The 17403-nt window shown below is 59.4% G+C and overlaps 2 protein-coding genes across 4 annotated transcripts in view; one reads left to right on the top strand and one right to left on the bottom strand.

Annotated features, from left to right (window-relative positions):
* Window positions 1-6152: 6152 nt before the first annotated feature.
* Window positions 6153-11432, bottom strand: LOC310916924 (TBC1 domain family member 24-like). Of its 2 annotated transcripts, none has more exons than XM_083874819.1 (7): window positions 11348-11432; window positions 9529-10564; window positions 8640-8798; window positions 8238-8301; window positions 7256-7351; window positions 6914-7166; window positions 6153-6324 (listed from the first exon to the last, which is right to left on the bottom strand). In XM_083874819.1, exons 1-7 carry the CDS (start codon window positions 11403-11405, stop codon window positions 6179-6181), a joined length of 1812 nt encoding a protein of 603 aa, XP_083730945.1. In that variant the 5' UTR covers window positions 11406-11432; the 3' UTR covers window positions 6153-6178. The 2 variants fall into 2 exon arrangements, with proteins under 2 accessions (XP_083730945.1, XP_083730944.1); XM_083874818.1 differs by having other exon boundaries at window positions 9529-10579; window positions 11348-11416.
* Window positions 11433-13585: 2153 nt separating this feature from the next.
* STX8 (syntaxin 8) overlaps window positions 13586-17403 on the top strand; it is an 86792-nt gene continuing 82974 nt past the window's right edge. For both annotated transcript variants that reach the window (XM_083874821.1, XM_083874822.1), the window contains exons 1-2: window positions 13586-13628; window positions 14112-14211. In XM_083874821.1, the coding sequence (XP_083730947.1) occupies window positions 13612-13628; window positions 14112-14211 (117 nt within the window). In that variant the 5' untranslated portion in view covers window positions 13586-13611. The remainder of the gene's footprint in view (window positions 13629-14111; window positions 14212-17403) is intronic.

The raw sequence follows: 17403 nt of genomic DNA, 5'->3' as shown, positions 1-17403 counted from the left end.
AGCCAGGGAAAGAGTCAGAGGCATCTCTAGAAATCATTTTGGCCCAACCTGCAAATGGTGAAAATGGTTTGGGCTTTTGTGGCAGCAAATCCTGCAGGGACAGGGCAGAGCTGGCACCTGGCAATGTCACTGCAGGGCACAGCAGGGCACAGCCTGCCTGGGGACAGGGTTTGATCCAGAGCAGAGGGAAAGCACAGCTCCCCCTGGGGCTGCAGTGGGAGGCAGGGATGTGTTGGGAAAGATTAATCAAGGAAACCTTATAAATGTGATTGCTTGGCAAAAGATTCTGAAAATGTGAAACCTGTAGTCGAGATAGAAATGGAAGCTTAATTTGAGTTGTAGGATCCCGAGCCTTAGTCACTCTATAACCTGAAGACAACAGCCTGGGCAGCTGGAGGAGAATCCCTTTGGATTGAACAATCCCCTTCTGCTGCCTGAGGGATCCAAAGGTCAATGGAGCAAAACAGAAAAGTCTAAAGAGGAGTTTTTAGAGTTTAAAATATAACACATGGTAATGTAGTAGTTCTTATAGGCTGTGTGGAGATTCTATAGGATTTTGTGTCTTGTATTGGTTGGTCACTGTAAATTAGAATATTCATCCCAAAAGGAGATAGAATGGATTGTAAGCAGGACCTGGCTCTCTTGGCTCTCTCTCTCTGGACCTGGCTCTCCTTTCCCTGCTCTCACCTCTGCTCTCTTCCCCCTGCACTCTGACCCTGCCCCTTGCTCTCTCTCTCCCCTCTCCTCAGCCCAAACCCTCTTGCTCTCTCTCCTTCTCTCTCTGGCACTTCCCTCCAGCCCAGGCTGGTGGCTGAAGGCAAAGCCCTTTCTACCCACGGCCCTGCAATAAACCCACATATTCTAGAATATCTCAGGTGTGCAGAGTCCCTTGTCCCTGGAAGTCACAGATGCTTCTACAGGGATGGAGCAGGGAAGTGTTGATGAGCCAGACCTGGGCTCCAGCATCCTCTGCAGCCTGCGGGGGTTTGAGGTGAAGCACAGAGCAGGGCCAGGGGCTCTGTGGCTCAGGAATTCCCTGGAAGCAGGAATGCTGTGGTGGGTGTTCCCAGGGAGGAGGAATTGTCCCTTGCAGCCCTCAGTTGGCTCACCCTTTAAGAGAGAGATGCCCTAAGTTTGTTTTTGCCTATTTTACTTTTAGATTTTACTGTGTGAGCACTTCCACAATCTATTCTTACACTTCCAGAAGTGGAAGTATCCCATTCCACCTCTAACACTGGGATCAGATCACTCTGGATTTCCAGACTGTGAGGGATAGGAGAGAAGGAAGAAAAATAGTCTGATAAGGGAGATTTTATGGACAGATGAGCACTACAATCTACTGGTTCTTTTTCCACCATGTCCTCTCAGGCTTTCTGCACCCCTCTTACTGTCTCTTCTGCCTAGGAAAGCTGACATCTAGCTGTGTTTGTTTGTTTTTCTCAATTGATTCCTATATTTTAGACAGCCTATTTCTAGTCAGAACCCAAACACTGCAGGAAAGGAGGAAAATCCATTTCTTGGACTTTAAGGAAAAGTAGGATTTTTTGTGACTGCCCTGCACCAGGCTGCAGCTCCAGCACAATTCCCTTGCTCCTTGCCTGTGGATTTCACACAGAAACACTGTTGTGCTTTGTGCTCCCCCATCACCTGATAGAAAAATCCCTGTCTTTCCTCACCCCTGACAATCAGTGGTGCAGCAGCAGAGCTTTGGGCTCAGGAGCCTCCAGTGAACTTGTTTGGCTTAGAAATCTGTGTGCAGAAAACTGGAAATGTTTGGAATGTGAGAAACATTCAGATGTGGGAATTCCTCCCTGGGAAGCAGGTGGGAAGGGGCTGTCAGGGGCTTGAGCAGCAGATACTGATTTCCTTCAGGACCTTCAGACATCAGCCTGAGTGAAGCAGCTCATTAAAAGCAGCTAATTGCTGCAGTCATTTGTGAAATGAATTTTTCAAGGTTAATTTAGTTTAGCACTGAGAGGGCTCCATTTAGCCCTAGAGAGGGTGAACTGCATGTGCCACACATCCCTCCCTCCTCTGTGGACAGAGCATCCAGGATGGGCAGCTGGAATTTGGGGCATTCCCAGGGCTGGCTGAGAGCCCTGAGCTGGGGTGGGGAAGCCCAGAGGATGCAGAGCACTGGTCCCAGCATGGCAGGGTGAGCCTGGCCTGTGCTTGATGCAGAATTCAGCTTTGCTCTGTCAGGAGATGAGCAATCCCTTCAAAAGTTCTTTTAACCACTGCAGGGGTGCTGGGAGAGCAGTGTCTGAAATGGGATGTGTCCAGGCAAGCTTTGCTGGTCACCTCCCTTATCCCATTTCCCCTTTGCCATGGAGTTTCCACAAGCAGCCTCCCTGTCTGATGGACTCCCAGGTGGCTTTGAGGACAGCAGGGACACTCTGTGGGGACAAAAGGGACATTTGCTGCAGCTGGGGTGGAGCCTGCTGTGGAATCAATTTCTGCTCCTGCAGACTAAAAGCAAGTCCAAGGAAGAAACAAGTGCAAAGCCTTTTGTGATGCCTCGTTTCATGTCTGGAGGGCTGTGCCAGCCTTTGCTGTCCCATTGTGCCACAGAGCAGCCTGGGCAGGCTCTCAGTGCTGTGGGACACCCACGAGGAGCAGTGGGGACCTCTGCCCATCTCTGCACTCCCTGTGCAGCATCAACCACATCCCATGTGGAAAGAATCACCTGCAGAGCCCAAACTTGCCCAGAGCTTGCTCCAGAGCTGGGGGAGCTGGAGAGGGGCTGGGGGAGCTGGAGAGGAGCTGATGGAGATGTTGAGGGTCTGATGGAGCTGGAGCAGGGCTGTTAGGCCTGCTAACAGTGTCCCATCTGAGCACAGCCCGCCTTGGCAGCAGCCTGGGGGGAAATGGGCTGTTTAATGGACACATCCTGTGTTTGCAGAGCAGCCGCCAGCTGTGACAATGCAGATGTTTCCTGTCTCCCTGCACAGAGCCTTTTCCCAGCTGGAAGCAGTTCCTGCACTTGGACTCCGTGTCAGGGATCACAGAGAGCACCTGAGCAGCACTGGGATGTGCCTGGGCAGTGACCATCCCGCAGTGACCACCCTGCAGTGACCATCCCATCCCACAGTGACCATCCCATCCTGCAGTGACCATCCCCTCCTACAGTGACCAACCCGCAGTGACCATCCCTCAGTGACCATCCCCTCCTACAGTGACCATCCCCTCCTACAGTGACCATCTGGCAGTGACCATCTGGCAGTGACCATCCCATCCTACAGTGACCATCCCAAAGTGACCATCCCAGAATGACCATCTTGCAGTGACCATCCCTCAGTAACCATCCCATCCTACAGTGACCATCTCATCCTACAGTGACCATCCCACAATGACCATCCCACCCTGCCCAGGTCAGTCCTGGCTCTGGCCAGGCTGGGGGCAGCTCCAAGGCCAGTTCAGGCCTGGCTGCTCCAGGAGTGATGCCAGCTCTCCCAGAAAGCACGAGCAGCCCTGAGCAGGATGTGGGATCTGCAGGTGGGCAGGAAGACCCCCCGTGTGAACAGGATGGGAGGATGTGGCTGTAGTGACTGTCCTCCCTTGTTGAGTCTCTGTCTTTTCCTTGTCTGCACCCCTGGAGCTGAGTGTTGCCACATCTTCTGGCTCGAGACTGTATTTGGGAAAGGGATAAAGCCGGGTTCAACCCCTTTTCTGCTGGGGCAGAGCACAGCTGGTGCAGCCCTCACAGGCAGCTGCTGCTTTGCAGGGGCTGAGCTGGGGGAAGGGGGTTTAGCTCCCAGTTTTCCTCTGGTGCCCCCTGAGCTGCAGTGAGCCCTGTCCTGGCTCTTTGGGGCCAAAGCTCTGGAGCAGGGAGTGCCCTGGGCATGAGCACGGCCTCACCTGGGCTCACCTGGGCTCACCTGGGCTCACCTGGGCACTTTTCCTGCCGCACTGAGCAAATATTTCCTGCCATGTCTCATGCAGGGCAGAGCTGGGCAAGGATGCCACCCTCAGTGAGGATTTCTACCTGCACTGTTCCCAATGAACTAACTCCCTTTGGTCTTTCTCTTTGCTCTGGTTTCTCCAGACCCTGGGGGGTTCAGAGCAGGGCAGATCCCCCCCAGCAGCCCCGGAGGAGACACGGGCAGTGCTGGAGCCCAGGGAAGCCTGTCCTTGTCCTGGCAGGGCACGCAGGACCCTGGACAGGGATGTGGGATGGGTGCTGAAGCACAGATTGCTCCCTCCCTCAGTGTCCTGTGGTGACACATCCCCCAGGATCCTTCCCCCTGGCTCCAGCAGTGGAGCTGTGCCGTGCACCTGCAGCTGTGGAGCTGCAAACTCTGCTTGGATGCTGCATGGAGAGGGCAGGAATTGTGCCCCAAATCATTCATTTTCCTCCCAAGCTGTGGAACAGCCTCGGTGCCCTGCAGCCCTCCCTGCCTGCCACCCATCCTGCCCAGGGGCTGCCAGGAACCAGGCTGGGCCTGGAGGATCCCCAAATGCCTCAACATCAGAAGAGGTGAAAAACCTGAAGCCAGAACTGGACAATTCCCCCCTGCTGTTCCTGGAAATGCCAGGTCAGAGCGAGAGCACTGAGCAGCCACCTGCATTTCCCAGCCTGGGCCTGCAATCCCACACACAGGAGCAGGAGCTGTTAAAAACAGGGCTCTGGGAGGGCACTGCTGACACATTCCTGACAAAACAGGGGGGAAATTCCCAGCAAAGGCCACGGGGAAGTGAAGAGCAGAGGAGGAACGAGGGACAAAGGCACGAGCAGAGCACTTTGGTCTGGCAGCCAGAGTGCTGTGCTGGGGAAACCCTGATTTACTGCAACACTCCTGGCAGATGAGGAAAGGAGGGAGCAGAGTTTCCGAGAAGTGACAGTTCCCTGAGTCTTTTCCTTTCCTCCCTGGCCAGCTTTGCAACCCTGCTGGACACAGATGTGCCCTGGGCTCAGCTTTTCCTGGGTGTAGGAACAGGGTAAAAATCCACCCTGCCATTTCTTCTAAGTGCAGCTAACAAACCATCTGTAAGTTCACATATGAAGCTGTTTTAAGAAAAAGAAGTTCTTTTAACACAACAATCTCTTCTGGGGGTGAAAAATAAGTGCACCAAATAAAACCCCAAATTCTAAGTTTCTAGGGCTCCAACATACCTGTAATAAAAGGGATTTGTCCCATGAAAATCAGTAAAGAAAATCAGTAAACAATCCGAGAATAAATAGATTTGATAGACAAGTAAATTATTTTTTACTAAGCAATAAAACAATTAACAAGAAAGCTATTAACCAATCAGAAGTTGCCCTCAAAGTTTGTAAAAACCGCATAAAAGACAAAACGCACTGATAACAAAAGAGCATTTTAAACTTTTACTGCGTCCCTTTGTGTGCTGTGAGCGCCCCAACAACCACAGGAGGGAGGCAGTGTCCAGCCCAGGGCTGCGGGTGCCTTTTCCTGCACACGCTTCTCCACCCTGAACCGCTGCTGGATGGAAATCAGAGCTGGAATTGGGGGCTGGCAGGGAATTCCCACCAGGATCAGACCCTTGGGGTGCCAGGAACCCGCCCAGGATGGAGCAGCAGGGGATGGCATCACCTCCCCATCGCTGGGGATGGAGGTGAGGATTTGGCTTTCCCCATCCCCTGCACCCTGCACAGGCTTGTTTGGGTGGGAAACAGAGATGCCACATGAGGAGCCGAGCTCTTGACGCATTTCCAGCCTCAAGTCCCCGGAGCTGGCGGCTCCTCCTGTCCCCAGGGCCGTGTCCTGGGCTGGGCAAAGGTGGGGTCCCTCCGGGGCTGGCACAGCACCCCACGAAGTGCAGGCAGCACCTCCAGGCAGGGCCAAGAGGAGTCTGGTGGGTCCCGGGCAGTCCTGGGGGCCCCCGGAGGCTGCACAACTCCGGGATGGCTCAAGGGCTGTGCTGCCCTTGGGGATCTGGGAGTGTTTGTGCCGCGCTCCGGAGCTCGGGGTTGGTGTTTGCCCGGGCTCAGAATTCCCCGAGAATCTGCCCGTGTGTCAGTGGTTTGCTGAGCCCCAGGCTGCAGCCGGGCCAGGGAGGGTGAGAAACTCCAGACCCCAAACTGGGACAGACCGGGCGGGGTGGGGACAGACAGACACTGCGGGAGGGGACCTGGGATGTCCCCAGGGCTGTCTGTCCCCATGTCCCCAGGGCTGTCCCCGGGGCTGTCCCCATGTCCCCATGTCCGTCCCCAGGCCTGTCACGCCCGTTGGAAGCCCCACACCTCCAGGAGCTGCAGCTGGAAGTTCTCCCGGCAGAGCGGGGGGTTGGCGAAGGTCTCGCAGCGCTCCGTGCGGCCCCAGAGCAGGTTCGAGTCCAGGGCCAGCGCTTGGCCTCCGCCTCCACCTGCGGGCGAGCGGGGGTCGGGCCCGGCTGCCCCCGGCCTTGTCCCCTGTCCCTTGTCCCCTGTGCCCTGTCCCTTGTCCCCTGTGCCCTGTCCCTTGTCCCCTGTCCCTCGTCCCCTGTCCCTCGTCCCGGCCCGGGGGCGCTGGGAGGGTCTCAGGCTGTTCCCGGGGGGGGTCCCCGACAGCGGCCACCCCTTATTGATCTGCCCTATCGATGGTGATCCATCCACCGATAGCCATCCCCCCTTATCGATAGCCATCCCCCCTTACCGATATTGATCCCGTTCCCAATATCGATCCCCCATTACCGATATCCATCCCCATACCGATATCGACCCCCCGTTCCCGATATCCATCCCCCCATACCGATATCGATCCCCCATTACCGATATCGATCCCCCATACCGATATCGATATCAATCCCCATTACCGATATCGATCCCCCATTCCCGATATCGATCCCCCATTCCCGATATCGATCCCCCATTCCCGATATCGATCCCGATATCGATCCCGTTACCGATATCGATCCCCCCATACCGATATCGATCCCCCGTTCCCGATATCGATCCCGATATCGATCCCCTTACCGATGACGATGCCGTCCCGGGAGCCGGCCATGAACATGGAGGCGGTTTTGGAGGGCAGCAGGAAGTGCCTGACGGCCAGGAACGGGGACAGGCGGCCTCTCCCGTGCGCCGAGGGCACGGCCAGGTGCCGGGGGGAGCCGGGCGGGGATGGGGCAGCGGGGGAAGGCGAGCGCTGCCGGGGGCGCGGCACGGCCTTGGCCAGCTCCGGCCGCTGGACCAGCACCCACTCGTAGCGCTCCGCCTCGGGGCGCACCTGGCCGGGGACACACCTGTGAGCCCCGGGCCGGGGGGGAGGGAAGGGGCTGCCGGGGCCGGGCCGGGCCGGCACAGCCCGGGACTCACCGTGAACACAAAGCACTCCCCCGTCCCGAAAAAGCCCGACGCGCCCCCGCTCTTCTTCCTCTCGCTCCAGTCGGAGGAGAGAAACGCCCCGCACACCTCGGGAGAGACGGGGAGCCTCAGGGGATGGGCCGGGAGAGACAGGGAGCCTCAGGGGATGGGCCGGGAGAGACAGGGAGCCTCAGGGGACGGGCCGGGAGAGACAGGGAGCCTCAGGGGATGGGCCGGGAGAGACGGGGAGCCTCAGGGGATGGGCCGGGAGAGACAGGGAGCCTCAGGGGATGGGCCGGGAGAGACGGGGAGCCTCAGGGGATGGGCCGGGAGAGACGGGGAGCCTCAGGGGATGGGCCGGGAGAGACGGGGAGCCTCAGGGGACGGGCCGGGAGAGACGGGGAGCCTCAGGGGACGGGCCGGGAGAGACGGGGAGCCTCAGGGGATGGGCCGGGAGAGACGGGGAGCCTCAGGGGATGGGCCGGGAGCGGCCCCGGGAGCGCCGGGCAGAGCCCCGGGCTGGGCAGGGCAGGGGCTGTGCGCTGTGCCTGGGGGATAGAGCCCTGAACCTGCTGTGCCCTCACTGGGGAATAGAGCCCCGAACCTGCTGTGCCCTCACTGGGGAATAGAGCCCCGAACCTGCTGTGCCCTCACTGGGGAATAGAGCCCAACCCTGCTGTGCCCATCCCTCCTGCCCTGTGCCCTGGGGAATAGAGCCCCAATCCTGCTGTGCCAGCTCAGCTCCCCCTGCCCTGTATTTGCAATCCAAGTCTCACTCGTGGCCTCTCTCCCCCTCACCCGCTGCTCCTGTTTCCCCCAGCAGCCCCGGCTGAGGTGTCCTGGGGGCCAGAGGTGCAGTTTGTTCTGTCCTGGGGGCTGGGACAGGCCCGGGCCGGGGCAGAGCAGGGGGCACACAGCCCGTGGGTGCTCCAGGAGGTGCCTGTGGGCTCCCCCAGCCCGTCCCCCTCCCCAGCCCTGCCTGGGAAACGCTCACCTCCCCCTCGGTGGTTTTGATGAGCAGCACCGTGGGCTCGTAGCCTTCACAGCACGTGTAGAACCTGCAGAGATGGACAAGGGTGGGCTCGGGGCAGCCGGAGCCCCGGGCAGGCTGTGCTGGCTGTCCCTGGCCGCTCACAGCGTGCCTGGCACGGCGTGGCACACGGGGACATCCCTGCCTGGCACATCCACGGGGCTCCATGTGCCCGGGCAGTGCCCAGGCCTTGGCCCGGCCCCTGCCCTCTCCCCTAAGCCACACTCAGGGCCCTGAACCGAGCCCAGCGGGGTCCCCAGCAGCCCCAGAGGTGCCCCGGGTCACTTGTGCTGCTCCTTTCTCCCACACCAAGCCCTGCCCGGGTGTCCCCCCAGCCCCGGCCCCCCTGGGCAGGGGAGGCCTCACCTCTGCAGGCTGCAGCCGTCCTGGGAGGTGGAGAAGAGCAGCAGCGGGGGGAAGAGCGAGAAGCGCTCGGGGATCCAGGACCAGACCAGGCGCATCTCCTGCGCCGTGACAATGCTGGAGCTGAACTTCTGCATGTCCACGGCCAGGTGGAAGCACGGCCTGCGAGGGGAGGGACGTCAGGCCGGGCTCTGGGGCCCCTCTGTCACCCTAAGTGTTCTTGCTTTCGAGTGTTTGAATCTCTGCAGTGGAGATTCTCTGCAGCTTCATGTAAACTGTGTATATATTTAGAACTTGTCTATTTTGTTTACATATTTCTTCTCTGGGAGGAAAAATATGATTAATAGTGATGTTCACCAACGAGGTCAAAGAGGTGGAAACCTGTGTAGCCAATCTTTTGCCTTCTTATCAAAGTGTATATAAAATGGAGTCAGAAAATTAAAATAGAGCTTTCCTGCCTGACCTTCTGCTGCCTGCCTCGTCCTTCATGTGTCCGAAATAGCGACACCCCTCTGTTTGTGGGGGCACAGCCCCTGCAGCAGCTTCTGTCCTGCTCTTTGCACTGTGAGCTCTCTGCCAACACCCCCAGCCCTGGCTGTGTCCTGTCCCTGGCTCTGGCTGTGCCCTGTCCCCTGACAGAGTCCCCAGCCCTGGCTGTGCCCTGTCCCCAGCCCTGGCTGTGCCCTGTCCCCTGACAGGGTCCCCAGCTCTGGCTGTGCCCTGTCCCCTGACAGGGTCCCCAGCCCTGGCTGTGCCCTGTCCCCTGACAGGGTCCCCAGGGGCTGGGAGGGCCCAGCACAGCCACACTGCAGCTCCCCCCGGCTGTTCTGCGCAGGAATTCACGTTTTGCCTGCTCAGCCCCCAGAGCTGGGGCACGCAGGGCTCTCCTCACCTCCTCTGCACCACGGTGATGCCCCTCTCCATCAAGGCCTTCCTGTTGGCCATCTGCAGCAGCCAGATCTCCTTGCGGGAGAAGAGGCGGATGCCGAAGGCTCTCTCCAGGAGTTTGTCCACGGTGACGTGCTGGGCGATGTTCCCGGCGAAAGCCTGCAGCTCGGCCTTGATGTCAGAGCCCTGCAGCCCCGCCGGGCCCACCGAGAGCCTGAAGAGCTTCAGCAGGGCCAGGGCGATGCGGTAGAACACCTTCTGGCCCTCCAGCAGGAACACGTCCAGCACGCGCACGGCGTAGGCGAAGGGCAGCCCGGGGAAGAGCCACCACAGCCACTCCGAGTAGACCTCGAGGACGTTGTCGGCGGCGCCGGCGATCAGCCTGTGAGCCGCCGGGCAGTGCTTGTTGGCCAGGTCCCCGAAGGTCATGCAGGAGGCCTGGTGGGCCAGGAAGGACTGGTCGACGTAGGCGGCGTGGGGAGCGTTGCTGGCGATGAGGCGCGAGAGGCTCTCGAAGCACTGGGCCTCGTCCCGGCTGTAGTGCAGCAGCAGCGCGGCCAGGGCCGGCAGCAGGGGCCCGTGCATGATGTCGGGGAACAGGGCGCCCACGCAGATGAGGATCTTCTTCAGGGCGGCCACCCCGCGCGGGTTGAGGCGGTAGGTGGGCACGGGGCAGCCCTCCAGGAACTCGGGCAGGGGGTGGGAGCTCACGCCGCGCTGCCCGAAGAGCCGGGCGGCCACGTCCCTGTAGACCGGCGCGTCGGGGGCGACCAGGCGGCAGGAGACCTGCCGGATGAGCCGCGGGTAGAGCCGGGCCCGGCCCGCGTGGCTCCCGGCCCAGCAGCCTTCCCTGGCCAGCCTCTTCAGCTCCTTCGGGGGCCTGTCCAGCACGTCCCGCGGGATCGGCGCCGGCGGCTGCGGCTCCGGCAGCTGCTCCCAGTCCACGAAGGGCCCGCGGCCCAGGCACGAGGAGGTGTCCACGTCCCACGTGTCGGCCTCGGACGTGACCACGATGGTCACCGGGGATGAGCCGAGCACCTCTGCGGGACAGAGAGCTTTTATTGACCACCTTTCACCCTGCCCGAGGGTGCTCTGAACTCTCACAGACACCTCCTGGGTTTCTTTGCTCTTCCCAGTGCCGGGCTGGCGGCTGCCCGGGCCCTGCCCCAGGGCTGGAGCTTTTGGAGGGGGGAAAAGCCCCCCACGGTGTGAGGAGAAACCCTGAAACCCAGCTGGGAGCTGCCCCACTTCCCCAGGGCCCTGAGCCGATGGGATGGGAGAGGGCAAAGCCTGGAGCCCTTTCCTTGGCAGGGGAGAGCAGAGTGTGAGCTGCTCCTGGAGAGCCGGGAGCGGCATTTCCCGGGGCCTGTTCCCCCCTGGGTGAGCTCTGCTGGGCACTCATTGCCGGGCAGGGGGAAAGGCAATTAGCGCACTCATTACCGGGCAGGGGGAAAGGCAATTAGCGCACTCATTAACGCTCGGGTGTTCATATCGGGGCTGTGCCCAGTCGCTGGTGGGTCAGGGATGGTTCTCCCTGAGCCCAGGGGACACGGGGACAGCACTTGGGGCACCTCGGGAGGGTCCCGAGGCCCGGGCCGGGTCCGGCCCTGTCCCAGCCCCTGTCCCTGTCCCCGCTGGGCGCACTCACCTGGCCCTGTCCCTGTCCCCGCGGGGCGCACTCACCTGTCCCTGTCCCTGTCCCCGCTGGGCGCACTCACCTGTCCCTGTCCCTGTCCCCGCGGGGCGCACTCACCTGTCCCTGTCCCTGTCCCCGCTGGGCGCACTCACCTGTCCCTGTCCCTGTCCCCGCGGGGCGCACTCACCTGGCCCGGGGCCCGAGTCCCCGGGGGCGCGGGGCGGGCCCGGCCCCCCCTGCAGCATGTCCCAGCCCTGCCGGCTCCCCCTGGCCCCGCCGGGCTTTGTAAGGCGAGGGCGAGCCCCGGCCCCGGCTTTGTTTGGGGTAAACACGGGCGGGGGTGGAGCAGCTCCGCGCCCGCATCGCCCCCATTCCTGCCCCCATTCCTGCCCCCATCCCTGCCCCCATCCCTGCCCCCATCCCTGCCCCCATCCCTGCCCCCATCCCTGCCCCAATCCCGGATCAGCCCTGGGAATGGGGGAACACAGCGGGATCAGGCCTGGGAATGGGGGAATAGAGCGGGGATCAGCCCAGGAATGGGGGAACACAGCGGGATCAGGCCTGGGAATGGGGGAACAGAGCAGGGATCAGGCCTGGGAATGGGGGGACACAGGGGGGATCAGCCCAGGAATGGGGGGACACAGGGGGGGATCAGCCCAGGAATGGGGGAACACAGGGGGGATCAGGGCTGGGAATGGGGGAACACAGCGGGGATCAGCCCAGGAATGGGGGAACACAGTGGGGATCAGCCCCGGGAATGGGGGAACACAGCGGGGATCAGGGCTGGGAATGGGGGAACACAGCGGGGATCAGCCCAGGAATGGGGGAACACAGGGGGGATCAGGCCTGGAATGGGGGAACACAGCGGGATCAGGCCTGGGAATGGGGGAACAGAGCAGGGATCAGGCCTGGGAATGGGGGAACACAGGGGGGATCAGCCCAGGAATGGGGGAATAGAGGGAGGATCAGGCCTGGGAATGGGGGAACACAGCAGGGATCAGCCCCGGGAATGGGGGAACACAGCGGGGATCAGGCCTGGGAATGGGGGAATAGAGGGTGGATCAGCCCATGAATGGGAACGTGCTGACGAGGATGTGCTGGTTACCGTTATCAATATTGTTATCACTGTTGTTATGATTGACCTTATCACTATCGTCATCACTATCGTTATCAACGCGCTCCTGCGATGCTTTGTGCCCGATGTGCGTCACCGATCGCACCCCAAAACAAAGGGAGAGGCCAAATCCTGGCGGATCAGGGGTAGGAAGGGCTTGGACCGAGCTGCCAAAACTGCGACAGCGCCAGCACTGCCAGTGTCCCCCGGGCCCGGGGGGACAGGGACATCGGCGTGGGCAGGGAGGGCACCGACTGGCACCAGAGATGGGCATGGATGGGGGGACAGGGCTGGGGGTTTGGAGAAGTTCTTCTTCTCCCTTGGCATCTACATTCTAAAAATCCAAAACTACAAAATCTTCTGCACAGTGATAACTACACTATTCTCAGTAACACCTTTGTGACTTGCAATTCTTCTGTGTGTTGGATGTTTTTCTCACGGACCAAAATCAAAGATTGTGTCCTCCTGGGCTCTGTGCCAGGCAAACCCCCCTGGGCAGACCCCAGACCCCCCTGGACAGACCCCAGACCCCCCTGGACAGACCCCAGACCCTCCGGGACAAACCCCAGACCCTCCTGGACAGACCCCAAACCTCCCTGCACAGACCCCAGACCCTCCTGGACAGACCCCAAACCCCCTGCATAGACCCCAGACCCTCCTGGAAAGACCCCAGACCCCCCTGGACAGACCCCAGACCCCCCTGCACAGACCCCAGACCCTCCTGCACAGACCCCAGACCCTCCTGGACAGACCCCAAACCCTCCGGGACAAACCCCAGACCCCCCTGCACAGACCCCAGACCCTCCTGGACAGACCCCAAACCCCCCTGCACAGACCCCAGACCCTCCTGGACAGACCCCAGACCCTCCTGGACAGACCCCAAACCCCCCTGCACAGACCCCAGACCCTCTTTCTCAGGTCCCAGGCCTCTCTGCCAAGGTCTGTGACTTCCCAGGGCGCCCAGAGGGATGCCCTGGACTCCAACAGAGAAGGGAACCAGTGCCACCGCTCCGTGTCGGCTTTATGTGGTATCAGGGACGGGAGGGGGGAGCGGGGACAGCTCTGGTTCTGTGCTGTGCACATCTGCACACATCTGCACCCGGAACATCTGCACCTCTGCACCCTGTACTGCAAACCTCTGTGCACTGAACCCCTGCCCCTGCAAACCCTGAACATCTGTATCTCTCTCCCCTCTCCCTTTCCCTCTCTCCCCTTTCCCTCTCTCCCCTCCCCTCTCTCCCGTTCCCATCCCCTTTCCCCTCCGTCCCGTCCCGGCGCCTGCGCGCGGCGTGTCCGGGCGGATCCGGCGGAAGCGCCGCGAAGGTTCCGGGGCCGCGATGGCTCCGGACCCCTGGTGAGCGCCGGGCCGGGCCGGGCCAGGCCGGGCCGGGCCGGGCCAGGCCGGGCCGGGCCGGGCCTGCGGGGCGGGACCGGGTCAGGACCGGGTGGGGACCGGCCCTGCCGGGGCTGCGGAGCGTTCGGAGCCTGCGGGGCCCGGCAGGGGCGGGAGCGGGGCCGGCTGTGCGGGGTGGGGGGGTGTGGGTGTATTTTGGGGGTGCTTTGCCTGCTCTGCCGGGGTTCTTTCCCAAAGGACAGCCCAGGCTTAGTGGGTGTGTGTGTTTTGGGGGTGTTGTGCTTTCCCTTCCCGGCCCTTTTCCGGAGGCTTGTACCAGCCCATCCCAGCCCATCCCGGCAGGTCCCGGCCCATCTTATCCAATTCCGGCGGGTCCCATCCCGTCCCATCCCAGCCCGTCCCGGCGGGTCCCATCCGATCCCAGCCCGTCCCGGCCCGTCCCGGCCCATCCCAGCCCGGTCTGAGCCGCCGCCGTTCCCGCAGGCTCCCGCTGCTCGCCGCCGCTCGCCAGCTCGCCCAGGACATCGCCGAGAGGATCCAGGAGCGGAACCGCTGCCAGCGGAGCGGGGAGAGCTCGGCCAAGGTGCCCCGCAGGGAGGGGTCCGGGGGTGTGGGGCTGGGCTGTGCCGGGTTTAAACCGGCTGGGTTTGAATGTGCGGGGTTCCCGGGATGCAGAGTTCCCAGGACTCAGTGTTCCCAGGATGCAGGATTCCCGGGATGCAGGATTCCCGGGGTGCAGAATTCCCGGGATGCAGAGTTCCCGGGATGCAGTGTTCCCGGGATGCAGAGTTCCCGGGATGCAGGATTCCCGGGATGCAGGATTCCCAGGATGCAGGATTCCCGGAATGTAGTGTTCCCAGGGTGCAGGATTCCCGGGATGCAGGATTCCCGGGATGCAGAGTTCCCGGGATGCAGGATTCCCGGGATGCAGGGTTCCCGGGATGCAGGGTTCCCAAGATGCGGGGCCAAGGGAGGGCAGCAGGAGCTGTGGAAGGGCTGGGCCGGGGCCGGGCAGTGCCACTGTCACTGTCCCCACAGGGGAAGGTTGTGTCCACGGCAGTGTCTGTCCCTTGCAGTGTCTGTAAAGGGAACGGGGACAGTTCAGGGATAAGCAGCAGCTTCCTGGTGTCACTGAGGTTATTTGGGTTCAGCAGCAGCAAATCTCTGCACACAGCAGTGCTGATTTAGGGAGGAGCTGTGGTGGAGCTGGGCACGCCCTGCTGTCCCTCCGGGCTGTCCCTGCCGGGGTGGAGCTGTCCCAGAGGCTCAGGGATCCTCAGGGATGTTGGGATGCTGGGATGGAGCTGTCCCAGAGGCTCAGGGATCCTCAGGGATGTTGGGATGCTGGGATGGAGCTGTCCCAGAGGCTCAGGGATCCTCAGGGATGTTGGGATGCTGGGATGGAGCTGTCCCAGAGGCTCAGGGATGCTGGGATGGAGCTGTCCCAGAGGCTCAGGGATGCTGGGATGGAGCTGTCCCAGAGGCTCAGGGATGCTGGGATGGAGCTGTCCCAGAGGCTCAGGGATGGAGCTGTCCCAGAGGCTCAGGGATGGAGCTGTCCCAGAGGCTCAGGGATGCTCAGCAGCTGCTCTGTGCCCTCTCTCTGTGAACAAGGAGCAGATGTTCCTCCCCCAGGGCTGCTTCCTGCCTTTTGCAGTGGCTGCAGATCAGAGTAAATAGGAGTTTTGCAGCCTTGTTTTAGCTGCGCTTCCAACACAACACATGCCCAGAGTTAAATGGGAATAAGAAGCTGGAGCTTCCCCAGGAATGTTGTGTTCTCCATGTTTTGACACTTCCTGTTTAAGAAATAAAATAAAGGTAAGGTTTTCAGGATGCTGCTTTCCCTGGGGTCAAAGGCTTGTCCTTTCCTTACCTGTTCCCTTGGCTGTGTTCAGATGAAAATTGCTGTAAGCCCTTGAGTTGGTTGTTTATAATAATTGGCAGAATTAAAGCCCCAGAGCTTTTTCTCCCCCCTCTCTATATCAGGGCTGTAATGCAATGCCTGATCACTGGGTCTGCTGGGCCGCTCACTTTGCTGAGAGGTGTTCAAATCAAATGTCATTTTTGACATGTTTCCTCGGAAGAAATTCTGAGGAAAAGTGTGTAGGCTGTGCACAATAATCAGTGCTGGGGAATGGCTGCCTCAGTTCAGCAGGAGTTGAGAAGAGGTTCCAGAAACCCCAAATAAGTGGGATTTGAGAGCAGTGTTTTCTCTGGCTTTGGAGTGTTTGGAGGTGCAGATTAAATTCCTGCTTTCAGGAAGGTGAAGTATCACAATTGTGCAGATCCACCTCAACAACAGAAGTACAATAAAAATATTGCTGCTCAATCTGTCTGTATTTATAGAGGGCAAAGTTCTCTATTGCCACCTCTGAGGAGTCCAAGCCCCAGTGAAACGTGGGGTTGGTGTTGTTTGGAGCCTTTCTGGGGCTGGAACTCTCCGAGGTTTTGTTTTATGGAAACATTGCACGGGTGACTGACCTCTTCATAAAATCATTTGTCCCGTGCCCTGTGTTTTCCAGCTTCCTCTAATCCATTAACAGGTAAAGAGGAATATTTGGCAGTGCTTGATTCTACTCTAAACAAGTTTCCAACAACGAGAGAGGTGTTTTCATAACAGAAATGCTGCTGAGAAACCCACGGCTGAGCAGTCGTGTGTCCCGTGCCTCCTGAATGCTGTAATGCAGGAAAATGTCTTTGGACAACATTGGCCTTGTGGGGAGAATGTAAACAGGTTTTTATTTTTACAGTATTTTGCCATTAGCATGGCTGACAAACTTCTTGCTTGTCGCTGAGCCAAAAATAGAGCATAAAATCTAAAATGGAAAAATAAACTGCGAGGAAAGATTTTAATCCAGCACTTACCATCTGTGAACTCTGCTCTATTAAGCTGATCGTAAAACTTCCATTGGTTTCTTTTCTTCCTACTTTTCTTTTTAGTTTTCTGTAAAGGAGGTGAAATCTTTTGTTCTCTCACTGCAGTTTCTGGCCAGGTGGTTGCATTTGGTGACTCTTTTGGCCATTTCACCTTTGTGCTCTGGTGCTGTTCTGGGTCAGTCAAATGCAGTATTTTCTACCTGGAGCTGAGAACAAATGAAAAGTCTTTAATTACCTGATTGCAGAGCTGGGAGCCACACAGAGGCTTCAGCATTCCCAAAAAATCTGATCCCCCATCCTGGTTTGGATCTGCTGCCGTGGTGCTGTTGGGCTGCTTTGGTCCAGAGGTGGATTTTGGCTGCCTCAGCCTGGGTGTATCTGTTCTCTCTTGGATCTGGTGGTGTTTGAGAGCAAACCTCAGTGAGTCAGAGAGGTTTAACCTGAGGCTGCCCTGCCCCATCCCTGTGCACAGGCAGGATCTGGCAGCACTGACCCTGCAGAGCTGCTGCTTCTGTGTCTCCAGCAAAGCAGGGCTGAGAGTGAGAGCAGATTTTCCTCTCTCCAGTTCCCCTTGGGGCTGCTGCCCATTGCAAGCCACAGCTTGCAGACAAAAGGCACTGCAAGTCTTAATTAGGACAACTTGCATTGTTAATGCAGTTAGAGTGGTTTTTTTCCTGCATAATTGGAATGAAAAATAACATCCTGAGGAGGGCAAACTGAGAGGATAAATGTGAGTTTGAATTGGGAAGGGGTGGGGAGAAAGCAGGAGGATTCCTGCAAACCTGGGGTTTGCTTGCAGCAGGGAGGAAGGACTGAATTACATTTTTACTGAGAACAGACATATCTGGATCTTGAGCAGGTCAGTGCTGAGAAAGGATTTGGGAGTCCTGGGTGCTGC

Source organism: Zosterops lateralis, assembly GCF_965231275.1.
Source record: "Zosterops lateralis genome assembly, chromosome: 18".
In the NCBI taxonomy this organism is placed as follows: domain Eukaryota; kingdom Metazoa; phylum Chordata; class Aves; order Passeriformes; family Zosteropidae; genus Zosterops; species Zosterops lateralis.
The sequence above is the reverse complement of the archived record's forward strand: the minus strand, read 5'-3'. Positions and strand labels throughout refer to the sequence as shown.

Coding starts and splice junctions, on each gene's coding strand:
- LOC310916924 (XM_083874818.1), bottom strand. CDS start 11,405: ATGCTGCAGGGGGGGCCGGGCCCGCCCCGCGCCCCCGGGGACTCGGGC. Junction 10,580..11,347: donor GGACTCGGGCCCCGGGCCAG/GTGAGTGCGCCC, acceptor GGTCAATAAAAG/CTCTCTGTCCCGCAGAGGTG. Junction 7,167..7,255: donor GGGAGTGCTTTGTGTTCACG/GTGAGTCCCGGG, acceptor GTCCCCGGCCAG/GTGCGCCCCGAGGCGGAGCG.